The sequence below is a fragment of the Leuciscus leuciscus genome (assembly GCF_965113295.1).
Source record: "Leuciscus leuciscus genome assembly, chromosome: 19".
Classification (NCBI taxonomy): domain Eukaryota; kingdom Metazoa; phylum Chordata; class Actinopteri; order Cypriniformes; family Leuciscidae; genus Leuciscus; species Leuciscus leuciscus.
This window is the reverse complement of record NC_138743.1, coordinates 26,979,023-27,002,353: the sequence shown is the minus strand read 5'-3', so window position 1 is coordinate 27,002,353 and position 23,331 is coordinate 26,979,023. Positions and strand designations below refer to the sequence as shown.

General features: G+C 39.5%; 2 protein-coding genes across 2 annotated transcripts; one reads left to right on the top strand and one right to left on the bottom strand.

Moving 5' to 3' along the window:
• Positions 1-2,806: 2,806 nt before the first annotated feature.
• Positions 2,807-4,206, bottom strand: LOC309482658 (uncharacterized protein; the record flags this gene model as incomplete). Its single annotated transcript, XM_082148124.1, has 4 exons — positions 2,807-2,961; positions 3,117-3,307; positions 3,880-4,032; positions 4,122-4,206. The coding sequence occupies 4 exons, from the start codon at positions 4,204-4,206 to the stop codon at positions 2,926-2,928; spliced, it is 465 nt and encodes a 154-aa protein (XP_082004250.1). The 3' UTR covers positions 2,807-2,925.
• Positions 4,207-4,215: 9 nt separating this feature from the next.
• LOC309482427 (uncharacterized protein) lies at positions 4,216-6,075 on the top strand (the record flags this gene model as incomplete). Its single annotated transcript, XM_082147775.1, has 3 exons — positions 4,216-4,323; positions 4,978-5,155; positions 5,792-6,075. The coding sequence occupies 3 exons, from the start codon at positions 4,216-4,218 to the stop codon at positions 6,073-6,075; spliced, it is 570 nt and encodes a 189-aa protein (XP_082003901.1).
• Positions 6,076-23,331: the final 17,256 nt, after the last annotated feature.

Genomic DNA, 23,331 nt, shown 5'->3' with positions numbered 1-23,331 from the left:
CCTTTTAAATGTGCCATTTTTACACCTTCGGTGGGCTCTACTGAGGTAACCTGGGGTCCAGGGGCAGTAACATTTTCTCAGATGCTTCCTTCTATCTGGTTAAATATCATATGTAATTTTATTGCCACACACACACACCAGGCATATCATATGCAGAGATACAGTACAATATCATGAGCATGTCATGAACAATAATCACGACCATAAAACATAAAGATATGTGCAATTTTGGCAAAATAAATTCAGATGTATATGTTTTGCTAAATATATCCAGTTTCATAGCTAACCTGCTTTGGCAAGTCAAGGGCTCAGACTCGGATCCTCAGACAGCATGTGGACAGTAATTTTCGGGACAAACCAGTTCACTAAATAATTCTCCAACCATTGACAGAACTGGTTAGGGTTAGGGTTAGTCATTGTCACAAGCTATAGGCTTTTAGAAAAATATATGGTTTTGGTAGTTGAATTAGCTGTCCTTCAGTGGCAAATAGGCCAAAATGTATCACCTGTAAAGTTGGTTCCACAATCTACAATATGGGGCTATGTAAACTGTAACCCATATGCTAAAAGCCTGTGCATGTCAGTTCATATGAATTAAGACATGTTCTATCCTCCTGCTTACTTCGGTGCATCATACTGCAGACATAGCCCCATATTCTATATTGATGAACTAATTCTCCAATGCATCAATCTCATCCATGCCCTCATCACCTCCAGACTGGACTACTGCAACAGTACTCTCTATGGCAGTATTTACCATGCTCCTGAAGGACCTCCAACACTGCACATTTTCTTTGTCTCCCCAATCAAACAAATTAAATGTATTATTATTATTTAATGCCTCTAGTGCTGCTCTGTATTTGCATATACACTCACCTAAAGGAAGGATTATTAGAAACACCATACTAATACTGTGTTTGACCCCCTTTCACCTTCAGAACTGCCTTAATTCTACGTGGCATTGATTCAACAAGGTGCTGAAAGCATTCTTTAGAAATGTTGGCCCATATTGATAGGATAGCATCTTGCAGTTGATGAACATTTGTGGGATGCACATCCAGGGCATGAAGCTCCCGTTCCACCACATCCCAAAGATGCTCTATTGGGTTGAGATCTGGTGACTGTGGGAGCCATTTTAGTACAGTGAACTCATTGTCATGTTCAAGAAACCAATCTGAAATGATTCGAGCTTTGTGACATGGTGCATTATCCTGCTGGAAGTAGCCATCAGAGGATGGGCACATGGTGGTCATAAAGGGATGGACATGGTCAGAAACAATGCTCAGGTAGGCTGTGGCATTTAAACGATGCCCAATTGGCACTAAGGGGCCTAAAGTGTGCCAAGAAAACATCCCCCACACCATTACACCACCACCACCAGTCTGCACAGTGGTAACAAGGCATGATGGATCCATGTTCTCATTCTGTTTACGCCAAATTCTGACTCTACCATCTGAATGTCTCAACAGAAATCAAGACTCATCAGACCAGGCAACATTTTTCCAGTCTTCAACTGTCCAATTTTGGTGAGCTCATGTAAATTGTAGCCTCTTTTTCTTGTAGTGGAGATGAGTGGTACCCGGTGGGGTCTTCTGCTGTTGTAGCCCATCCGCCTCAAGGTTGCTTCACAAATGCTTTGCTGCATACCTCGGTTGTAACGAGTGGTTATTTCAGTCAAAGTTGCTCTTCTATCAGCTTGAATCAGTTGGCCCATTCTCCTCTGACCTCTAGCATCAACAAGGCATTTTCGCCCACAGGACTGCCGCATACTGGATGTTTTTCCCTTTTCACACCATTCTTTGTAAACCCTAGAAATGGTTGTGCGTGAAAATCCCAGTAACTGAGCAGATTGTGAAATACTCAGACCGGTCCGTCTGGCACCAACAACCCCATGCCACGCTCAAAATTGCTTAAATCACCTTTCTTTCCCATTCTGACATTCAGTTTGGAGTTCAGAAGATTGTCTTGACCAGGACCACACCCCTAAATGCATTGAAGCAACTGCCATGTGATTGGTTGATTAGATAATTGCATTAATGAGAAATTGAACAGGTGTTCCTAATAATCCTTTAGGTGAGTGTACATTTTTTTTTTGACAATTGGTCAACAAAAGTTCTGAAATCATACATAAACCATTAAAACGTCCATATTTTTGATTGATTATGATATAAAGAGATGTGATTTGGTGAAATAAACCTAATTATGCTTGTCTTAGGTGTGGGAATTTTGACGCACAAGATATCTTCAAACTACCGTTCAGAGAGCATATTTTTGACATGTTGGTCAACAAAAGTTCTGAAATCATACACAAACCATTAAAACATCCATATTTTGATTGATTATTATGATAAAAAGAGGTGTGTTTTGAGATAAACCCAATTTCACTGACCTTACCAGCCGTGGCAAGCTTGATGTACCGGATATACTTGTAACACCTTGTACAGTATATAAGTGTTACACCCATTAATTTATGAAATGTCAGCATGTGGCACATATTTTGATTCAGGGACCTCCGGCTGCTTGTGTGTTGTCAGGAGGCAGAGCATAAGATTGGAAAAATTTTGATTTCTAGAAAGCGCTATAGTCAGTGAATGAGTAAGGTGTGATTTTACTTAGCTCATATATAAACCTTACAAGTCCAGAAAAGTGGAACAACAGTGTAACCCTGACCAGGCTCCTTTTTGCCCAGGCAATTAAATTAAATGGGAGACCACACATGGATTAAGATACAAAAAATAGTGATTTATTACAGTAAATATATGATATGAAAAATTAGAAATAAGCAATAATCAGTATAAATGATATGGTATGAAATAAAAGTGTGGCGTAATCAGTCATATGGCAAAAAGGCGAACAAAAAGAAAACAATGTGATACAGGAGCGGAATAGCAGCCATAAAAGTCCCTCACACTGCCCAGGCTGCAATCAATCGATTACAGACACCTGCCCGGTAGCTCCTTCCTGAGAGACACAGACACAAACAGAGTAAACATTAAACATGTCCCTATTCAAACTCTGGAAAACAAATGTAGTATTAATGTTATCTTTACTCAATTTGACAGGTTACATAAATTAAGGGTATTAAAAAAAAAAGACACTTTTCACATAATCATTACCTGCACTCCTCCTCTTTCATTTTCACTGGTGTCTGGACTGTTGAAATCACTTTCATTTTCCTCTTCCAGCTCTATAGCAGAGCCCCGAGGACCCAAAACAGCCTTGTATTGAAGATGCACCTCTTTCAACGTATCCGAAACTTCAGATAGACGTCTTCTGCAGAGACAGGAAAGGCCCTTGTTTTGCTTGTCTGTAAGTGAAAAGTGAAAAACATCCAAATTACCATGACATACATTTACATTAATTCATTTAGCAGACGCTTTTAGTTAAACCCACAGTAGGACAACAATATGCAAGTGCTATGACCTTTCTCAGTTTGATCTAACGCAGCACAGAAACATTTTTGGGTTTATTTTTTTAAGAGAAGAGTACTAATGTTAGTATACTAGATCAAGTGCTTTTGAAAAAGATGCATCTTCAGATGTTTCTTAATAGTGGCTACGGACTCAGCAGCTCTGGTTGAGATAGGCAGATCATTCCACCAGCAGGGCAGTCATGGTAAAGGTCTGAGAAAGAGATTTTGAGCCTCTTTAAGATGGTACCACAAGACGTTGTTCGCTTGCAGAGCGAAAGTTTCTGGATGGCACATACCCACCTTGCTTTATAATATTTGTTATAACTCATCAAAATTAGATGGTCAGTGTAATGTTTTTCAACTGCTTTCTAGTAAGATATGTCTGTTGTTAGGTAAAGTTAAAGTATGGTGTCCTTAACACCATTACTTCCTTGTTTGATTGGTATGGTTACAAAGATGAAACTTGCCTTCCTCTGAAGTCTTTCTTTTAAGAGTTGCCTGCAACTTCTGCAACCATGAGCAGTGCTGAGCCATCTCCTGAACAAGTATTGTCCTTTCCTCCTCCAGTCTCATTTTCAGCATGGCTTTGTTGAACATTTTTAACTTGTCTTCGATTTGTGCTACAACAGAAGTAAAGAAAATGTATAAATAACAATTTTGACTTGAATCTTTACAAAATAAATCAGATGCCTCAGGAAACTCTGCTTACCGCTGCCATGAACCACCCACGGCCATGTTGGGGATGGGTTGTCTCCTGATAGTGACTGCTCCACTTCATTTAGATCAATTGCCATGGCAGGCTCATGACTGTTATTTGTCTCTATGTCTTTCAACAGCAGTCTCTTGCTCTCAGCAATTTTTCTCCGCAGGCGGTGACGGAACTTGCCGCTATCTGTAAAGACAAGCAGAAGGTATAAAAAAATGACCAAAAATACAGTGAGCAATTATCTATAGACAATGTAATTCTACCATTTTGGCGGTATAGAGCCTGTTTATAGTGTGAATTTATAAATTCACACTATAAACTATGTTTATAGTGTGAATTTGTTTTCACTCTAACAAGTGGGTTAGTTAGAATGTTTTGAAGCATCGAAAATACATTTTGGTCCAAAATTAACAAAAACTACGACTTTATTCAACATTGTATTCTCTTCCGGTCTGTTTTCCATCCTCGTTCACGAGTCCACATTGGACGCAGCTGACGTAAGACGCTGCTGACGTGTTATCTGGTGCACCCGAGCTTCGGTTACAGTCGTAGTTTTTGTTAATTTTGGACCAAAATGTATTTTCGATGCTTCAAAACATTCTAACTAACCCACTGATGTCACATGGACTACTTTGATGATGTCTTTATTACCTTTATGGACGTGAACAGTATACCGTCCATTTGACTTTCAATGGAGGGACAGAAAGCTCTCGGAATAAATCTAAAATATCTTAAGATGTCTTCAGAAGAGAAACGGAGGTCTTACGGGTTTGGAGTGAGATGTGGGTGAGTCATTAATGACATAATTTTATTTTTTGGGTGAACTAACCCTTTAAGTCTCTGCTCTCTTTGGCTACAGAAAGGGGACACCCCTCTTCATTTCGCCATACGTGGACGGAGCCGCAGGCTGACTGAGCTCCTCCTCCGTAACCCTAAAGATGTCCATCTCCTCTACAGGCCCAACCAGGCTGGAGAGAAACCCTACAAAATCGACTGCCGTTACCAGAAGAGCATCCTCACCCATATTTTTGGAGCCCGTAAGTCTGGGACTAGATTAATACTCATCATTGGGAATGGGTATCAATACAGATTTCCTGATTCAGTTACATTCTGATTCACAAGATTCTATTTAATTCCATTCTGATTCATTTGAGTTTATTCTGTGTTTGATTAAATTCTCATACATTTGGGTTTAGTTCAGTTATCATGTTTATTTTGCTTGCATATAAATTCTCTCTCTGCAAATACACGGCAGTGTTTCAGACTGATTCAAATCATTAACTCATATTTTTAAACTGTTCATTTAAAGAACCGACTTTCTCAGATGAGATGAAGACATTTGCAGATCAGCAGGTGTCGTCGTTGTTCCAGTTTTCCTGGCTGGTTGTGTTATTATCTGTCCTGCTGTGCGGCTCTTTAGCGCTTGTGCTCGGCTTCACTGTGGATCCCAAGCTGGCTATCTCCATCTCTCTCAGCATCCTAGCACTACTTTGTGTTCTTTGGCAAGAAAAACTGTTCCATTATTCAGTGTTTCAACATTCTTTAAAAAATCTGTACTTTTGGTCATAATTAATTATGTTATGATTGATATCAAATGAAACAAAAGTCAATTAATAACCCTTGAAAGGTATTGTGAATGATTGAATGTGTGTATATTCTGTATCTCTACACAGTGGTTGTGTACTTTGGGAGCAGGCGTGAGGGCGAGAGTTGGAACTGGGCATGGGTCATTAGCAGCCGTCTGGCCCGACGTTGGATATTGGATACCTGGAGCTTCTGCTCACCCGTGCACTGCCAGTCAATAGCCCACATTCTGCATAAAACTGTAAAACCATTAAAATCAGGTCCTGTGACCTGTCCTAAAGAGTGGATGTGGTGTGTCCTTGATTTCCACAAGAGGGCTGTTAGGGTGGAATTCCTGCAGTGGTTCAAGCTGCAAGAAATGCCGAATAACTAAAGAAATGTTATTAGCAAGATGGTAGAAAACTACACATTTCTTGTCTATTCCACCCACTGACACTTATACCAACGACGGAAATAAGCGCAGTTACAATAGCTTAATATTTGTGGGAGAGCGTTGCTATAGAGAGTGACGATATTCAGAACAAAGAGAGAGAGAGAGTCCAAAGGTGACACAATCCATAAAGACCTGCTTTCTGTTGCGTGTAGTTGTATCTTCAGTCTTTTCGTCCAGGCTTGTTGCAATAGCAGTTGGTCAGTGTTTAGTCTTTGTTCTCCTTCAGCCCTGCATGAGGAGGCTCCATCAAATGATGTTGCACCGTTCATAGAAATGCAAATCATCCATCGAACACTTCACACCTCCACAAGAACAGGCACTGAATCTGGGAGCAAACGCTGGTTCCTCTTTCTGAGACGGGACACAGGATGTGAACTTTGGTTGCACCCGGGATTCTGTGATCTTAAAAGAGCAAATAGCACAACAAATAGCAAAAGCAGACACATGGCATTTGTCATTGGTCAGAGGATTGACATGGTCAGAATAAAATTAGTCTCTGGCAAAAAGCCCTTAAATTGATGCACTTAAAAAGATGGTCAAGGGAGAATAAAAGAAGATCTTACAAGCTCTTACACTGTTTCTGAAAACATTTCAATAAACTGCATTACAACCAAACAAATGCTGGTTTAAAACCCCATTTCATGAAGAATATCGGCAAAATATTCAGTGTAACCAAACAAAGAGATTTAATTGAATTAATGTCCAAAAATGTTGCAAGTAAAATGGAGAAAATACAAATAAGCAGAAATCAAAACAGTTTCAGAAATGTTTCAAATGCATTAATGAGAATACAAATATTTGTACTTGGGTAAAAATGAGAAATACTGACATACATTTTAAAATTGAACTTGGTGAGACCAATGATTACTTAAGTGATAAAGTAAATCCAAAGAAAAACAAAACAAACAATTACTGGATGCAATTCAGTTATAATTCAGTTTAGATGTAAAGACTTAAAAAACATATTATGCACTAATTTTGTGAGGCAGAATCTGATAGATGCAGATTTGACTTTGTGGAGATCAAATTATGTGGCTGCATTTAGCTGTGGCCAGAGCCATAGAGAGAAAGAGTTGTGACACTCCCATAGACCTCCGTTGTAAAAAAAATGGCGGCGCTTTTACCGCCTACTTCTGGGATATGAAGATCGGATTAGTTCCAAACAGTCATTTGGGCACTGGACACCATTCACTTACATTGCTGCGCGTCGAGTTGTTCCAGAGGTAAGTTGCTGAAATATCGACCTCTTTTGAATTGTCAACTGTCTATATTGTATCAGAGGCCCTTTGCGATGCTTATACTGGTCTTCATTTGTACATGCACAGCGTAATTATTTATATTTTATGTTGGTTTCAACCAATTTTCAAGCACTGCCTGCTAGCTAGCGCGAGTTCGTCAGCTGTGACAGTAAGAGTTCGGTAATGAATCGCTACCACCTTTATAGCAACTTTTATTTAATTTAATTTTTTGGGATATACTAACTTTTCATTATGTTTTGTTGTCTTGAGTGAAGCGGCTTGTGAGAACAATGCTGGACCTCTAGGATTGTTATGGCCATCACCAGTCCTGTCTGTTTCATGGATCACCTGCCCCTGGTTTTTGTTTTTCTTGTTCACACACACTCACACAAGCACACATTTTTGTTGTCTGCCATTGTTTAATAAAAAATATTTTATTTGAAAACCTTCATTTGTCTTCAAGTGTTTTGTTAGTTAATTGCTTAAGTTACTTGCTACCCTTACTCTTAGCCTACTCTGTACACTAACCCAGAGCCATAGAGAAAAATCTTCACTCACCTATATACCCAAACATAAAAGCGTAAATTCGTTTTTAATCTGTTATAGTTTTGATAATATGTGTATGGCTTAATCTTAAAATTATATTCTTAGTCTTAACATGATCATGTTTCACGTTGTGGTCCTGGGGGATGGCCACTTTCATCAGATGAAGTGAGCTAGCTTCTAAGCGAATTCTGAACGGACCGCCACGGCAGAACTCTTTGCGTGATCATGAAGGTAGGCTAATGGCTGAATCAAAATTTATAAGCAAAATCACGGGAATCAATAGCCTAATACAGCCCAGTTGTGCTAAAATAAATACCATGAGACGTCCATCATCAGATGAATGATATGGAAAAGTTAAGTTAGAGCCGCTAAAGCCAGTGCTACTACCCATGCGAACATGAACACTAAGCTTTTCCCTCCAAAAATATAGTCTAAAACTTATCTCCAAATGCAAAACTGACATTAACAAAATGCAATAATGCTATAACAGCTGAAAAAGTACTTGGGTGTGTGTTTTATTTTATATTTACCGTTCAATAATGCAATCGCTGCTGTCTGTACCATAGAAGAACATGACAGCCAGCGTATGTTTTGGAACTATTGGGGCTTACATGAACCACGTAACAGCCATAGTGGCGACATCAAAGAGTGTCGCAACTCTTTCTCTCTATGGCTCTGGCTGTGGCTATGTGTAAATTCATCATGCGCCAAAACAAAGGTGAGGACGTTTTACAATTGTAATGCAAATTTAGTCCTTTTGTTGTAACAGGCAGCCAGCATGAGAATGTGAGTATGAGGTGTGATTTGGCTCAAAATCTTCCCACACCAATGTTTCAGTTGAGCATGAGAAAAGTGCAAAGTACAGAGTTACTGAATCCTGTTGTGAGGAAAGCATTTTCATGGTTAATGCAAATTGTGATTAACATTGTGGCCACATGGCAATTCTATGTTCCTTTATGTGGTTTTACTACAGCTATATGGAAAAATAACAGAGTTTTCCACTAGGGAGACAAACAAATTCAGCATAGTCACACGTGCAACTTGAAATTGCTATGCAATTCCAGTGCAACACTTATTCAGTTTACACAAGATACATGGTCTAGAATTCATATCATCTACAACCTTTTAACCTAAGTGTTTCATACAACACTTACAGTAAAGCAATCGTGTTTTAAAGAATAAACTTAATTAGCCTATAGTGCACATGTAGTAGCACAAACAACTATAACGTGTGTTCTATTAGCACAATGTGTTTTGCACACTTACAAATTTGAAAATACAAACAGGATCATTGCAATTTGGATATTAAACTTGTTGCTATTGGGCTACTAACCCACTAGCAAGTGAAGTTAAAGGGTTAGTTCACCCAAAAATGAAAATTCTGTCAGTAATTACTCACCCTCATGTTGTTCCAACCGTGTAAGACCTTCGTTCATCTTCGGAACACAAATTAAGATATATATTAAGATATCAATCTTAAGTATATCAAGCAACGAGAATACTTTTTGTGCGCAAAAACAAACAAAAATAACGACTTTATTCCACTATTCATTTCCTTCTCTCTGGGCCACTAGTTGGTTCGCGTAGTGTTTTTGCGCTGCGCGTCACACACATGACCAGCGTCGGCCAATAGTGAGCCTACGTGGTGACGTGTAACACAGACGCGCTGCGCAAAAACACTTACGAGGCCCAGAGAGAAGGAAATGAATAGTGGAATAAAGTCGTTATTTTTGTTTGTTTTTGCGCACAAAAAGTATTCTCGTCGCTTGATATACTTAAGATTGAGCCACTGTAGTCACTTGGACTATATTAACGATCTCTTTAATAACTTTTCTGGGCCAGCAAGTTTGGGCCACCTAGCAGCCTACGGAGAAGTGATCAGCTCTCAGATTTCATAAAAAATATCTTAATTTGTGTTCCGAAGATGAACGAAGGTCTTACGCGGTTGGAACAACATGAGGGTGAGTAATTACTGACAGAATTTTCATTTTTGGGTGAACTAACCCTTTAATAGCTGAAGGCCTTGCATGAACAAAGCAGTTAACTCACTAAGAGTTTTCATTAGAGAAAGTCACCTCCTCTAAGAAGTGAACATGCTTTTTAGTCCCATCACTGTTTAGTGCAATGGATAACTTTTTAGCATTTAGCTTAGCCTTGAGTTCTGCAATGATTTCCTTGTGATTTTTGCACTTTTCAGTCAGGGCTAACTGCTCAGCTAGCAATTTATCTAGCTGTATTTGAAGATCTTGAATCTCTGCATTTTTAGATTGCACTTCTTTACATTTAGCATCTATACTTGAAGATAGACATGTTGTTAACTCACGTAGCCGTGTAAAACTTATGAAGTTTAAAGCCTCAATTATTTCACCATGTTTTGACTTCTTTTTATGTTTGCCAATTGTGTCCCACCATTGGAGCATTTCCTTATCTGGACATTTAATTCCAATGTACTCTTTCTTGAGTTTACACAAGGTAGGCTCAACTTTTTTTGCTCCATAAAGCAAACAATACATCACTGTTATCAGAATTTTTCCCTTCCATCCCTGAGGAGATCTGAATATTCATAATATTCACAAATTATACAGTAATGGGACTATTAAATATTCAAAACCTTCTAAATTCTGTTTCATTCAATTCATGCAAATGGAGACTTTTCCTGTCATACCATTAAACAATGAAAACAGACTTACCCATTCCATGGTCAGAAGGTCAGCTTTAATCCATTCACAAAATCAACTGTGAAAAAATGTCCTCATTCTGATGACCGATCAAAGTAAATAATAAAAAACTCACAGCAAGGGATCCCGGGTTTCGGCACCATCTGTAAGGGGTGGTTCAAGCTGCAAGAAAGGCAGAATGACTAAAGAAACGTTATTAGAAAGATGGTAGAAAACTACACATTTCTTGTCTATTCCACCCACTGAGCCTTATACCAACGACGGAAATAAGCGCAGTTACAATAGCTTAATATTTGTGGGAGAGCGTTGCTATAGAGAGTGACGATATTGTATTGCAATTGGTAGCACTTCAAAGTCAATACCAAATCAAAACTAGTTAGCACGTTAGTTGTAATTGAAAAGGTTTAATGATAAAATATGGCTTTATGGTTACACTTAAAATAGTTACGTAATAGATATATGAGATGATGATAACTTATACCATTAACTGTACCCAGCGTATATATGACATTTTTTTACCAGAGAGAGAGAGTCAAAGAAAAGAGGAGGCAAAATGAGAGAGCCCCAAGAAATGGACCCAGAGAAGAAGAGAGCCAGAGCATCCAAGTGCCAGAACAACAGTTTCAATCGTCTTTTATCCTTTCCCTGACCATGTGACTAAAACCCAACTGTGAGACATTCAAACTGACCAATCAGATAATTACACTTCCACCACCGTACTAAAGGTGTGACAATTCATCGACCCCCAAAGTACAAACAGTCTGTGTCTTTGGGAACTCCAAATGGTCATTGTGGTAGAAAGAGGGGGTAGAAAAACAGTCAAGCAAATATCTTTATATAATATCTTCATTTAAAATTTCTTGGATTATTTTCAATTCTACAGGGCAGGGGTACAGAACTCAGTTCCTGGAGTGCCACAGTCCAGCAGATTTTAGCTTCAACCCTAGTTAAACACACCTCACAGCTAGTCATTCAGGATTCTTTGAAAACTACAGGTGTGCGTGTTGGAGCAGGGTTGGGACTAAACTCTGCAGGACTGTGGACCTCCAGGAACAAGCGCGTGTTCAGAATGACAACACTGAAACAGATCTTGGCACTAGGGTGACCAGATGAGATTGGCTGAAATTCGGGACGGGGGGGGGGGGGTCGGGGGTCTATGGGTCTGGGGTGACGGGATGGGGGGCTTCTATGATATCAGACTGCGTAGCCTATAATAAAAGATAATGAATTTCAAACCTGAACCAAACATATTTTTATTCAAAGATCAACAGTCTGTCATTATTCTGTATTGACAGGTGCAATATTTGAAAATCGATCATATATATTTTTTTATTACATTTATATCTGCATTTATGTAAAAACTTAAACTTTCAAACATCAAAATGTCATTTATAAATATTTTTTCATGTCAAAATGACATACAAACATCTTTTCCTATTCTATTTTGCTTGCTATTTTGCAGGCTTTCGTGTCGCGTGAAAAATAGGCGTCGGTTCTGTTTCTAGCATGCACGCGTTTTCCGGTCTCACGCAGGCAGTGTGCAAGCTCTAACCTGTTAACAGGGGAGCCGAAATAAAAACGGACACGCCACGCAGCCAGTGTGTCGCCGGCCTCAACCTCCGCAGACAGTTTTTAATGTTTATAAGACAATAACTACTCAAGATTTTGCTTTAGTATAATTTTCTGGACAATTAGGGCCAGATTCGGGATTCGGGACAACAGTTTAGATTTCGGGACTGTCCCGAATTTTTCGGGACGTCTGGTCACCCTACTTGGCAAAGATACGGCCCGGAGACTGGTTCGCCTCAGTGGATCTAAAAGACGACTACTTTCATATTCAAACAGAGGTGCGCCACAGGCGCTTCCTGAGATTTGCTTTCGAAGGCACGGCTTATCAGTATTCAGTGCTTCTGTTCGGCCTGCCCCCCCGCACCTTTTCAAAGTGTGTGGACGCAGCGCTTTCTCCCCTTAGATCGAGCGGAATGCGCATCTTGAATTATCTGGATGATTGGCTGATTTTAGCCCACTCAAGAGATGTGCTGATCAGTCACGTGGAAACCCTGCTTCGCCATTTGAATACGCTGGGACTGCATGTGAATATGCAGAAAAGTGTGTTTTTACCGAGCCGGACTATAACATATCTGGGAGTATGTTTGGACTCGATGGCGATGCGAGCCCATCTCTCTCAAGAGCGCATAGAGGCAATTTCATCGACTCTGCGCTGTTTCAGACCGGGCAGGTCTGTTTCACTGAGGAAATTTCAGAGGCTTCTGGGACTGATGGCGGCGGCTTCAGTGTTCCATCTGGGTCTGCTGCATATGCGGCCGCTGCAGTTTTGGCTGAAAACTCGAGTTCCACCGAGGGTGTGGTCTTCAGGCCACAAGCGCATTACGGTTACTCACAGTTGCGTCAGCACTCTTGAGACCGTGGAACAGCCCGGATATGTTCAGCCCAGGAGTTCCTTTGGGTATAGTGACGCAGCGCACCGTGGTCTCGACGGACGCGTCAACTTCAGGCTGGGGAGCAGTGTGCCTGGGCGTACCTGCCTCAGGCCTGTGGTCGGAGTCACAGGGAAGGTGGCACATAAACCGTTTGGAATTGGAAGCGGTGTCCTTAGCCCTACAAGCCTTTCGGTCGAAATTGGAGCGGCAACATGTACTGATTCAAACCGACAACACGTCTGTGGTCTCGTACATAAATCGCCAGGGTGGCTTGTGCTCCAGATCTCTATTCAAACAGGCAGCGAGTCTCCTGTTTTGGGCGGACCGACACTTTCTCTCCATAAGAGCGGCGCACGTCCCCGGTATCCTGAACCGTGGAGCAGACATGCTTTCGAGGAACGGGTTTCCTCAAGGAGAGTGAAGGCTTCACCCAGGATCAGTTCAAATGATTTGGGATCGATTCGGGAGGGCGGAAGTGGATCTGTTTGCCACAAGCAAGAACACGCACTGTCAGACGTTCTTCTTGCTATCTCACTCCCCGCTGCCGGGAGATGCTCTGACATTGCGTTGGCCGGAAGCCAGGCTTTATGCGTTCCCTCCGGTGAAGATTCTGCCTATGGTGTTGTGCAAAATCACGGAGGAGAGAGCGTCAGTGATACTCGTGGCCTCGAACTGGCCGAACCAGCCCTAGCGGACCTGAGAGAGTTAGTGGTGGCTCCCCCATGGCAAATCCCCCTCAGGAAGGACCTGCTGTCTCAGGCGAACGGCACGATATGGCAACCCCAGCCCTGAGCTGTGGAACCTTCATGCAGAGCCGGTGTTCTGTAAATCTGGGGGCCCTAAGCAGAATAATTTTGGGGCCCTGCCTTGCACTGAATAATGGAGTATTGCCACCGCAAACCAGCAACTGTATACAATCTAACCCTTACACATTTCATCTGTACCTCTTTTAACATGATTGCCCACAATTATTTTACTGCTTATTAAAGTACACTCACTGAAACAGTAAAAGTAAAGATTACAGATTTGCCAAATTTCTACATCTACTTAATTACTGTCTGAATGCTTTGTAAATTTTAAAACAGCACTAACTGTTTTTTCCACTAGGCGGCTTAAAACCTTTAGTTTTAAAAAATCTTCAATAAAGGTGTTGCATATACACTACAGGTGTATGGAGAGAGAATTGTGTCTTTATTACATGCGAGAAAATAAATGATCTGAGAGAAAAAAAAAAGTTTGAGAGAAAAAGTTATCACACTGATAGCAAAAAAGCATTTCATGAGAGAAAAAATAATATTTGAGAGAAAAAGTTTTCATACCAATAGCAAAAAATTATAATATTTGAGACTAAAAAAAGTTTTGAGAGAAAGTATTTTCTCATAGAACATAAAAAATTCTTTCTGAGAAAAAAAAAAAATCTCTCTCAAAATACTTTGAAAAAAAACTCTCAAATATATATATTTTGCTATCAGTGTGAAAACATTTTCTCAAAAAAAAAAGAGTGTTTCTCTCAAAACGCTTTTCTTTGCTCTCGATGCAATTTCTTGCTCTCGTGTCAGATTTTGCTTTCACTGTGAAAATTGTGTCATGGGCGGGGCCACGTTCCTATTGGCCAGTCGGGTGAGCATCGTCTTGTCTTGGGAGTCGAACTGAATCATTACACCATTGTTCGGTTCACCGGCATAGATGCCGCCTCTGCCTTATTTGAGCACGGACACTCCAATGTTCGAGCACCCAACGCCCCCCCCCCCCCCCCCCCTCTGCACGTGCCTGCTTCTGTAGTTACATCGTGTACTAAGACCGACGGAAAATGTAAAGTTGCGATTTTCTAGGCTGATATGGCTAGGAACTATACTCTCATTCCTGCGTAATAATCAAGAAACTTTGCTGCAGTACCATGGGTGAAGCAGGCGTAATGATATGACGCAGGGGTTATTAAGTGGATGCAGTCCTATCTGGAAGATCGAGAACAAAGAGTCAAGATAAATGATGAGGTATCATCGGCCATCAGTTGTAATAATGGTGTACCTCAGGGATAAATTTTAGGGCCCCTGTTGTTTAGCATATACATAAATGATCTTCCCACTGTATGCAATGAGTCTGAGATTCAAATGTATGCTGATGACACTGTCATTTATGTACATGCACTGACCAAACAGCAAGCAGCACTTAAGCTTACAGCAGTGATGGTCATGCAATGGCTTAATAATTCCTGTCTTCATTTAAATATAAAGAAAACCGCTTGTATGTTATGTCAACAGATAATTTCACACCCAATATTTGTATTGCAGGGGAACAGCTGTCAACAGTATCTGATTTTAAATATCTAGGTATATTAATTGATTCTAATCTAACATTTAAAAAACTAATTAAAAAAGTTATTAATACAGTAAAATTAAACTTGTCAAATTTCCATCATATCAGAAATTGTTTAACTACAAAGGCAGCTACAATATATTTTAATGCCATGATCATGCCAAATCTGTTATACTGTTTGACTAGCTGGGCACAAGCCTCCAGTACAACACTTAAACCTGTGCAGCTACTCTACCATCAAGCTTGCAAGGTGTTTGATAGGAAGCCAAATACCTATCACCACTGTTACTGCTTAAAACAACATAATTTAATGACCTGGGACAATCTTATCAAATTTACAGATGTTTGTCTTGTTTATAAAATTTTACATGGCTTAGCTCCCCCCCCACTTACTGCTTTTATAAAGCAGAAAACAACTGTTGTTAGACACACCAGGTCTGTGTCAAGAGGTGATTGTGTAATACAAATGAGGAGAACTGCCTTTGGACAGTCAGCTTTTTCTGTGAGAGCAGCTCGCACATGGAACAGCGGCCTACGTCTATCAGAGACTGTAATTCCTATTGGTCATTTAAAATGAACTTAAAATCATGGTTAAAAGACAATCAAGTGTGTGTCCATACTTTTTAATTATTCAAATCACCTGAAGCGTGCTTTGCCTTGTTTTATGTTTTGTTGTCCTTGTTTTAATGTACTTTATGTATTTTATGAAATGCGATTTAATGTATTGTAAGACTGAAAATACTGGTTGAGGCCTGGTCTATGAGACAAAAGGGCCCTGCTGGCTAATTAACATTCAACCTCCCATACAACCTCACTTCCTCTCAGAAACAACTAAGAACTCACACAAGAACATGGTTTAATGTGAATGTTTATCATTGACTGTTATGTTTTTGGTGTCATTTGAAATGTCTCAAAGTGAGTGGTACAGATATCTCATATCCAGATAGATAAAATAAAAGGAAATAAGGTTTAGAGAAGTTTAGAGAAAACTGGTTCAGAGATAAGGCCACCCCTCTTTTGTTGGATAGAAGCCATTTGAGGGTGGTCTCCACCATCCCCCATGTCACCTGGTCAAAGAGGATAAAGGAAGGTGTTCTCCCTCTCTCTGGTTCTCTTCTTTGCTGGACATGAATTGAATAGGTGGTCTCTCCCTTTCCTCTCTGTCTCTCTCAGGTACAAGCTGGGTAAGATTATTTGGTGTAACCAATGTATAACCATGTTCTAGATATTTGAATTGATTGTGGAATTGATCTCTGATATCTGAAATATTAAATTGTTACATGTGATTATTCTAACTGATTTTGACATTGTTCATTTAATGGTTAAAAGGAATAGTCAAACATTCGCTCACTTTTAGTGAGGCACAGATATTATTAAAACCTTTCATTTATGGAGTCAGATGAAATAATGAGTAAATATATATAATTAATGTATTGCAAATTTAACCAACCAATACTTTGCATGAGTGAGGACAGAACACGTGATAACCTTCCCCGTGTATTGGCGAACAGGCATTGGACCAATATATCGGGCCTTACAGTATGTATAAGTATTGTTGATTGTTTTAATGTATTTTATCTGACATCACACCTGCCCAGGGATTACAGTTGAAAATAAGCCAAGTTATAGCTAAACTGGCACATTTACATAAATGTTTATTAATGTGCACTGTCCCTGTAACTTTAAACTGTATAAATAAATGAATAAATTCTGCATGCATCTGCGGTAAAAAGCGACTGTTTCCCACTAGAGACTGGACCAGTGAAGTCAGGTGGTTGATCTTCATGTCCATTTTCTCTGGGGTTTCCAGAGTTGCCCTCTTCTACAGCTGCAATACGAAGATCATTTAATTTGGCATTTAGCTTTGATGAATAAAATAATGCTTTTATTTTTAATTTTTTATATTTTGACAGAAAAAAAACACAAGCAAGAACAAAATTTAGACTTAGCCCGTCTTCTCTCTCTGTGTGCGCGCGTTTGTTAGAGAGAGCTCGCGCAGCACTGAGACAATGGTAGGTTATTTATAAATCCAGTAATTAACACGCTAGTTTTCATACTAAATGAATATGTAACATAATTAGGTACTTTAGTTATTATTAACACAATAACATTACACATTCATGCTACATTTCTCAACACTGAGAATGAATAAATAAACGCCTGTTTCTCCAGACTCACAGTTGTCAGTCATCCACAAGTCAGCACTTTCATAATAACTAGGCTAGCCATAGCGATTTCAAGTTTATTTAGATGATATTGTTCCGAGTGACCATGAATGACAGAGCGTATTTTTAAAGTTAATCCATGCGATGACGCAGAGGATTATGTTAACTCAATTCAATATTTCAACTTTCCACATCTCCCCCAGCCTGTTTACCGTAAGGAGTCAGAAGTACCGTGACTACTGGACTGTCTTCACTTAAGAAATCCGTCAGAGGGTGGGAGTGGAAGAGGGATCGAGCGGGATTCTGTATTGCTGTTAATTTACAGTCTCTTTTTAATCATAAGCCTTACGCATTTGTCAATCATCCTCGCTTGCTATTTGGGGAATGAACCAGCGCTATGATCGGTCGAACTCTTCAAATCAAATCAAATCAAATCAAAATGTATTTATATAGCACAATTCATACATCAAAGCAATTCAATGTGCTTTACAAAGAAAAATAATAAAGAAACAAATAAAAACATCATAATAATAGTACAAAATACACAGACACAAGAAAGAATAAAAAGATTTAAAAGATGGGATAAAAAAACGGCATAAGAAACTGTAAGGCTGAACAGTATAGCTAGGTTTAAGAGCTCAATCATAAGCACGTGAAAAAAGAAAAGTTTTTAACTTGGATTTAAAAATCAACACATTTGGGGCGCATCTAAGATCTTCTGGAAATTTGTTCCAGTCGTGTACAGCAGAGACGCTAAACGCAGCTTCTCCATGTTTTGTTCTAACTCTTTGCTCAACTAGCTGACCTGAGTTCATTGATCTAAGAGTCCTGCTTAGTTTATATTTTTCAAACATTTCAGAAATGTACTCAGGTCCTAAGCAATTCAGCGCTTTATAAACTAAAAGCATTACTTTAAAACCTATTCTATAACTGATTGGGAGCCAATGTAAAGTTTTAAGAACCGGAGTGATGTGCTCTATTTTCTTAGTCCCGGTTAATAATCTAGCAGCAGCATTCTGAATGAGCTGCAGCTACTTTACAGTCTTTTTCGGAAGTCCGGTTAATAGGCCATTACAGTAATCAACCCTACTTGAAATAAAAGCATGGATGAGTTTCTCTAGGTCTTTTTGAGGCACCAAGCCTTTGATTCTAGATATATTTTTCAGATGATAGAATGCTGTTTTGGTGACCGCTCTGATATGGCTGTTAAATGTAAGATCTGAATCTATCATAACACCAAGATTACGCACTTGATCCTTGGTTTTAAAGGCCCGAGAATCTAATTCTTTAAAGGAGCCGTATGTAAGATTGTGGCCAAAACTGGTACTGCAATCACTTTCAAATTACTGTAGAGCGGTGTATCCCCTCCCCCTCCCCCCTGACTCGAGGTTGCCAGATAGGCTGCAGGATCCAGCAGGAACGTAGGCTGCTACGTAGCTGTGGTAACTAGAGCAGTGCTGGCAACCCCGATGCCGAAACACTACTGACTTCGTGATTGGTAGATAGCCGGAGGGTGGCGCTTCAGGCCAAAACACAAGATGACAACATCAACATCAGTTGAGGGCTGCAACTTCACTTTTTAAATGACAATATCCTGGCCGGACTACTGTTGTCAGTGATATAAGTATTTGAAATGAACATGATTTCTTAATGTCTAGTGACATATCAGGGCCATTTTATGATTAATTGAAATACATTTCTTACATACAGCTCCTTTAATAATACTTGTTCTTTTATTTTTGTTGCCAAACACAATAACCTCAGTTTTATCTTGGTTTAGTTGTAAAAAATGTAGATTCATCCAGGTTTTTATTTGGTCTATACACTGGCACAAAGAATCTATTGAACTGTTATCATCTGAATTAAAGGTGAAAAATGCTCTATATTATCCTATGCAAAATGAAATTTAAATGACTGAAAAATGGTCTGCTCTGTGCAGAACTACACAAAATTAGCTGACCTTGTGCGCCATATTATTCTAAAGAAGTGTGCAAACTTTTAAGAAGATCAGGCCATCAGTCGAGGTATTACAGTAAAAAAAAAAAAAAAAAAACACCAATAAAGACCACATTTCCATGATAAATGAGCTGAAAATGCAAAAAGCAACCTTTTTCCTCTCTGAGGTACATGTTAAAAGGCTTAATAAAGATTTTTTAACCAGCAGCTCAAGCGTCAAGTGCAGAGATCCTATAGTTTTTTTTTGTATAGGCCTTTTTTAGGCCCTTTTTATTAGGGGTTCAAGAGAACACACTTCAGATGACCGCTTGGTGGACAAGTGTATCTAGCATGTTAATTTCGGTCAAAAGTACGAAATGGATCATAACTCCTAAACCGTTAGGCGGAGGGTCAATTGTCTTATATCGTTGGAATCCATTTTGATTTTGATAAATTTCAGACAATTTTGAGTAATTTTGGATTTTGTGAAAAACCTACTTTTGCGCACTTTTGGCCCGATCAGAACCAAACGAGTGCAGCAAGATTCTCTGGAGTCTGATTGTCAATAATGTTCTATATGTCAGCGGCCATATTTACAAAAATGGCTATAACTCATGAATGGAACTAGATATTTTCACCAAACTCGGGACACGTGCTCAATCTGAGGTTACTTGGAAAAAAATTGCAACGATTGGCGTTGGTGGCGTCAAAACTATAAAAATGTCCATAACCACCCAACCATTAGCCCAAATGACTTGAAAATTGTCATGCACTGTCTTTGTACAAAGTGCCACGATAGTCTATGAGGACATTGGCGTATCTCAAAAAACATGGCCGCCAATGCAATTTGAGTAGCTATCAGACAAGGTTACCAAAGGCTGATCGAACGAAAGTCAGTGAGCATGTTCGACTCATTGCTCTAGAGTTCTATAAGAATTTTGATAGAAATTGGCCCCAAGTTGGCGCTAACTTGTTTTATGCCTCTGTAATAACGTTGTTTTTCACACATACACACAATATTCATGTAAATTGCTCCATAGACAAAACAGCTGAAAAGTAATAGCTTTCTTTTGTGATGCAGGTGATGTATTATTAGTTTTATTCATTTTATTAAAACTGTGATTTTACAACATAATAGCCAGCAGTTTTGTGGCAAACAGATAAAGTGAAAGATTTAACAAACAGTTTGCGCACAAAAAGGTATCATCTATTCTATGGCATCACTTAGAATCACACAGACATTAAGAATCAGCATATAAATCCCAGCAATGGTGATAAAAGTATTTGTGCTACAATTCATGATGGGTGTCTGGGTGAGTACCTGTGCTTGTACCCAACATGCACTGCAACATGAAACTTAATGTCACCATCGTTGAGATTCATATTTGAGTTTTAAAGTGCTAGAAAATATATGTGATGTACTTGAAAGCATTTTATTCCTGCCAAACTTCCATGGTGACAGTTAGTGTTTAGCCTACTACATTAAATCCATCGTGAATGTTTCTGATTTGTGGACGTAATCATGGCACAATGTTTCTCCTGGTTTCCACGGCAGCGCTGTTTGATCTTATAGAGATCTACGGGTAATAACGGAGAAATTTGATTGCTTCTCACTAGATCTCGCAGCGATGTTATTATTATTTCTGTGGCGAATTCACATGCTTTCTTTACTGTACAGCCTATCTTTGTGTAGTAACAGAGTGTCGCTTGATCAAGATCGGCTCGCGCTGCACTGACATTGGTCCAAACTGATAAACTGTCAGTGAATAGGAAGCACAAATGATTATCGCATGCATGATTGAGTTTGCCATTTTATGTTGGGAAGCGTTGTTGTGTTCGCGCCAGCGCGACTGCTATCTAAATTTTGGTCGGCAGGACCGAACCGAAAAGCCAATAACGGTTCAATATAATTATAATTTATTTCTGTGATCAAAGCTGAATTTTCAGCATCATTACTCCAGTCTTCAGTGTCACATGATCCTTCAGAAATCATTCTAATATGATATATGAATAATGGTCAAAAAGCATTCATTGTTATTCTCAATGTTGAAAACAGTTATTTACATTTTTTAGGATTCTTTGATGAATAGAAAGATCTTTTTATTTTTTGTAGAAAGCCTTTCTTTAAAGTGAATTTCGTTTTGTATAAATTGTATCTTAATTTTAATCAATGTTTCATCAACCAGTTGCCTGGATTTAATAAATTAGAAGGCAAATATAGCAGATAATATAATCATGGAGGCGCCGGCGCGATTGCATTGCTTGTGAACTGAAGAACTGAAGCTCGTCTCGACGTGCATATTCTAAATATTTTAAATTATTGAATGGTTTTATTGTGTTTTAATGTTATATGAAATGTTACCAATAGTTATTTTCTCATTTTATGTAAGAAAAGAAAAGAAAATGAAAGATAACAATTCAGGCTGTTTGTGCTCGGCGGGACTCAGAGACTCCATGTGGGCTACCAGGTGCCCGCGGGCACCCACCATGTTGGAGACCACTGGTGTACAGTATAAATTTCTTGGACTATTTAAATAATAAAAAAATAAACTAAAAAAAGTATCGTCGAGCTACGATGGGAGTATACCCACCCAGATCAGCCGATCCATCTAGCGATCAATGGGGTGGTGCCAGCCTGATCGCTCTCAACGACAATTGATAAAAGCGCGCGGTGGCTATTTATACGGCAGACTCGACCTGTCTTTCTCTTCGACGGTAGTTAGTTTAGAATACTGCCGATGCTAATACTGATTAGCGTGTTTCGCCCGCGGCAAATTACGGCCGCTACGGCGGCGCTCAAACTTGCCGATGGTAATCGCAGAACGATCGTGGGACATCAATAACACACATTAAATAAACATATGCAGATGTACTTACATCAAGGCATAAACGCATTATACAGAGCATAGACAAGCGTGCAGAGATGAACATTCACCAAATCGTCTTACTGCGTGTCACACTATAATCAGTCCGTGTGGCCAACAACTTTGATTTCTAGGACAGGCTTTTGTACAATAGTTTCTAGTTTGCATGACATGTGGACTCAATAAATCCTAATCTTGAGTAAAATAAGCAAGCTGACATTCAGTACAACCCGTGTCTTTTATTTGAATACATACATATGTAATTTACATCTTTTAGTTTGCCAAGAGATTTAAAGCGTTATTTTTGAAGAGTGCGCATGTGCGAACGTGCTCTACTTTGTAAGAACGAGCCTATGATTGAATCTGGAAATAAAGCAAAATGAGAAATAGTCCTCAGATGCCATGTCTGTAATTTATAGCAAAACATCTAGCGTTAATTCGATCTCAAACAGATTCATTAAAAGAAGTTATTATTCCACCATCATGTGCGTGACGTCATAAACCAATGTGGTTGAATGATCAATTTGCGACAATATGGTTTCGTTTCGGGAAACAGTCGTGACTCGTGACTAGCTAGTGGATTTCTTCAACGATGCATCATACTATGGTAGTTAAGCAGCGAGTTCCGTTGTTGTACGGGAACCACACCCCAGCATAATCCACTACAATATCAAAGATTACTTTCACGGCTATTTCCAGAGCTCTGTGTCATGGCTGCCCTACAGGTTCCACTCATTGCTGATCCAGAGCTTCTTGCCATGGTTCGTCTGGTCTCCAAGTTTCCTGTCATGAACACAAAGGTTAATGTCATGACCCCAGCCAAAGCAAGTCAGCCACAGTCCCACAGCTGCCTGTCTCATCTTCCCCAATCCCAAAGGTTGCTTTCATGGTTGCTAGGTTCCTGTTGCTGAAGACCCTCAATCCATTTTACTAGCAGAGATTCCAGCAATGGCTGTAAACAGGATTGACAGACCCAGGGCCACTATAGGTGGCAGAAAACAATCTGCAGGCAC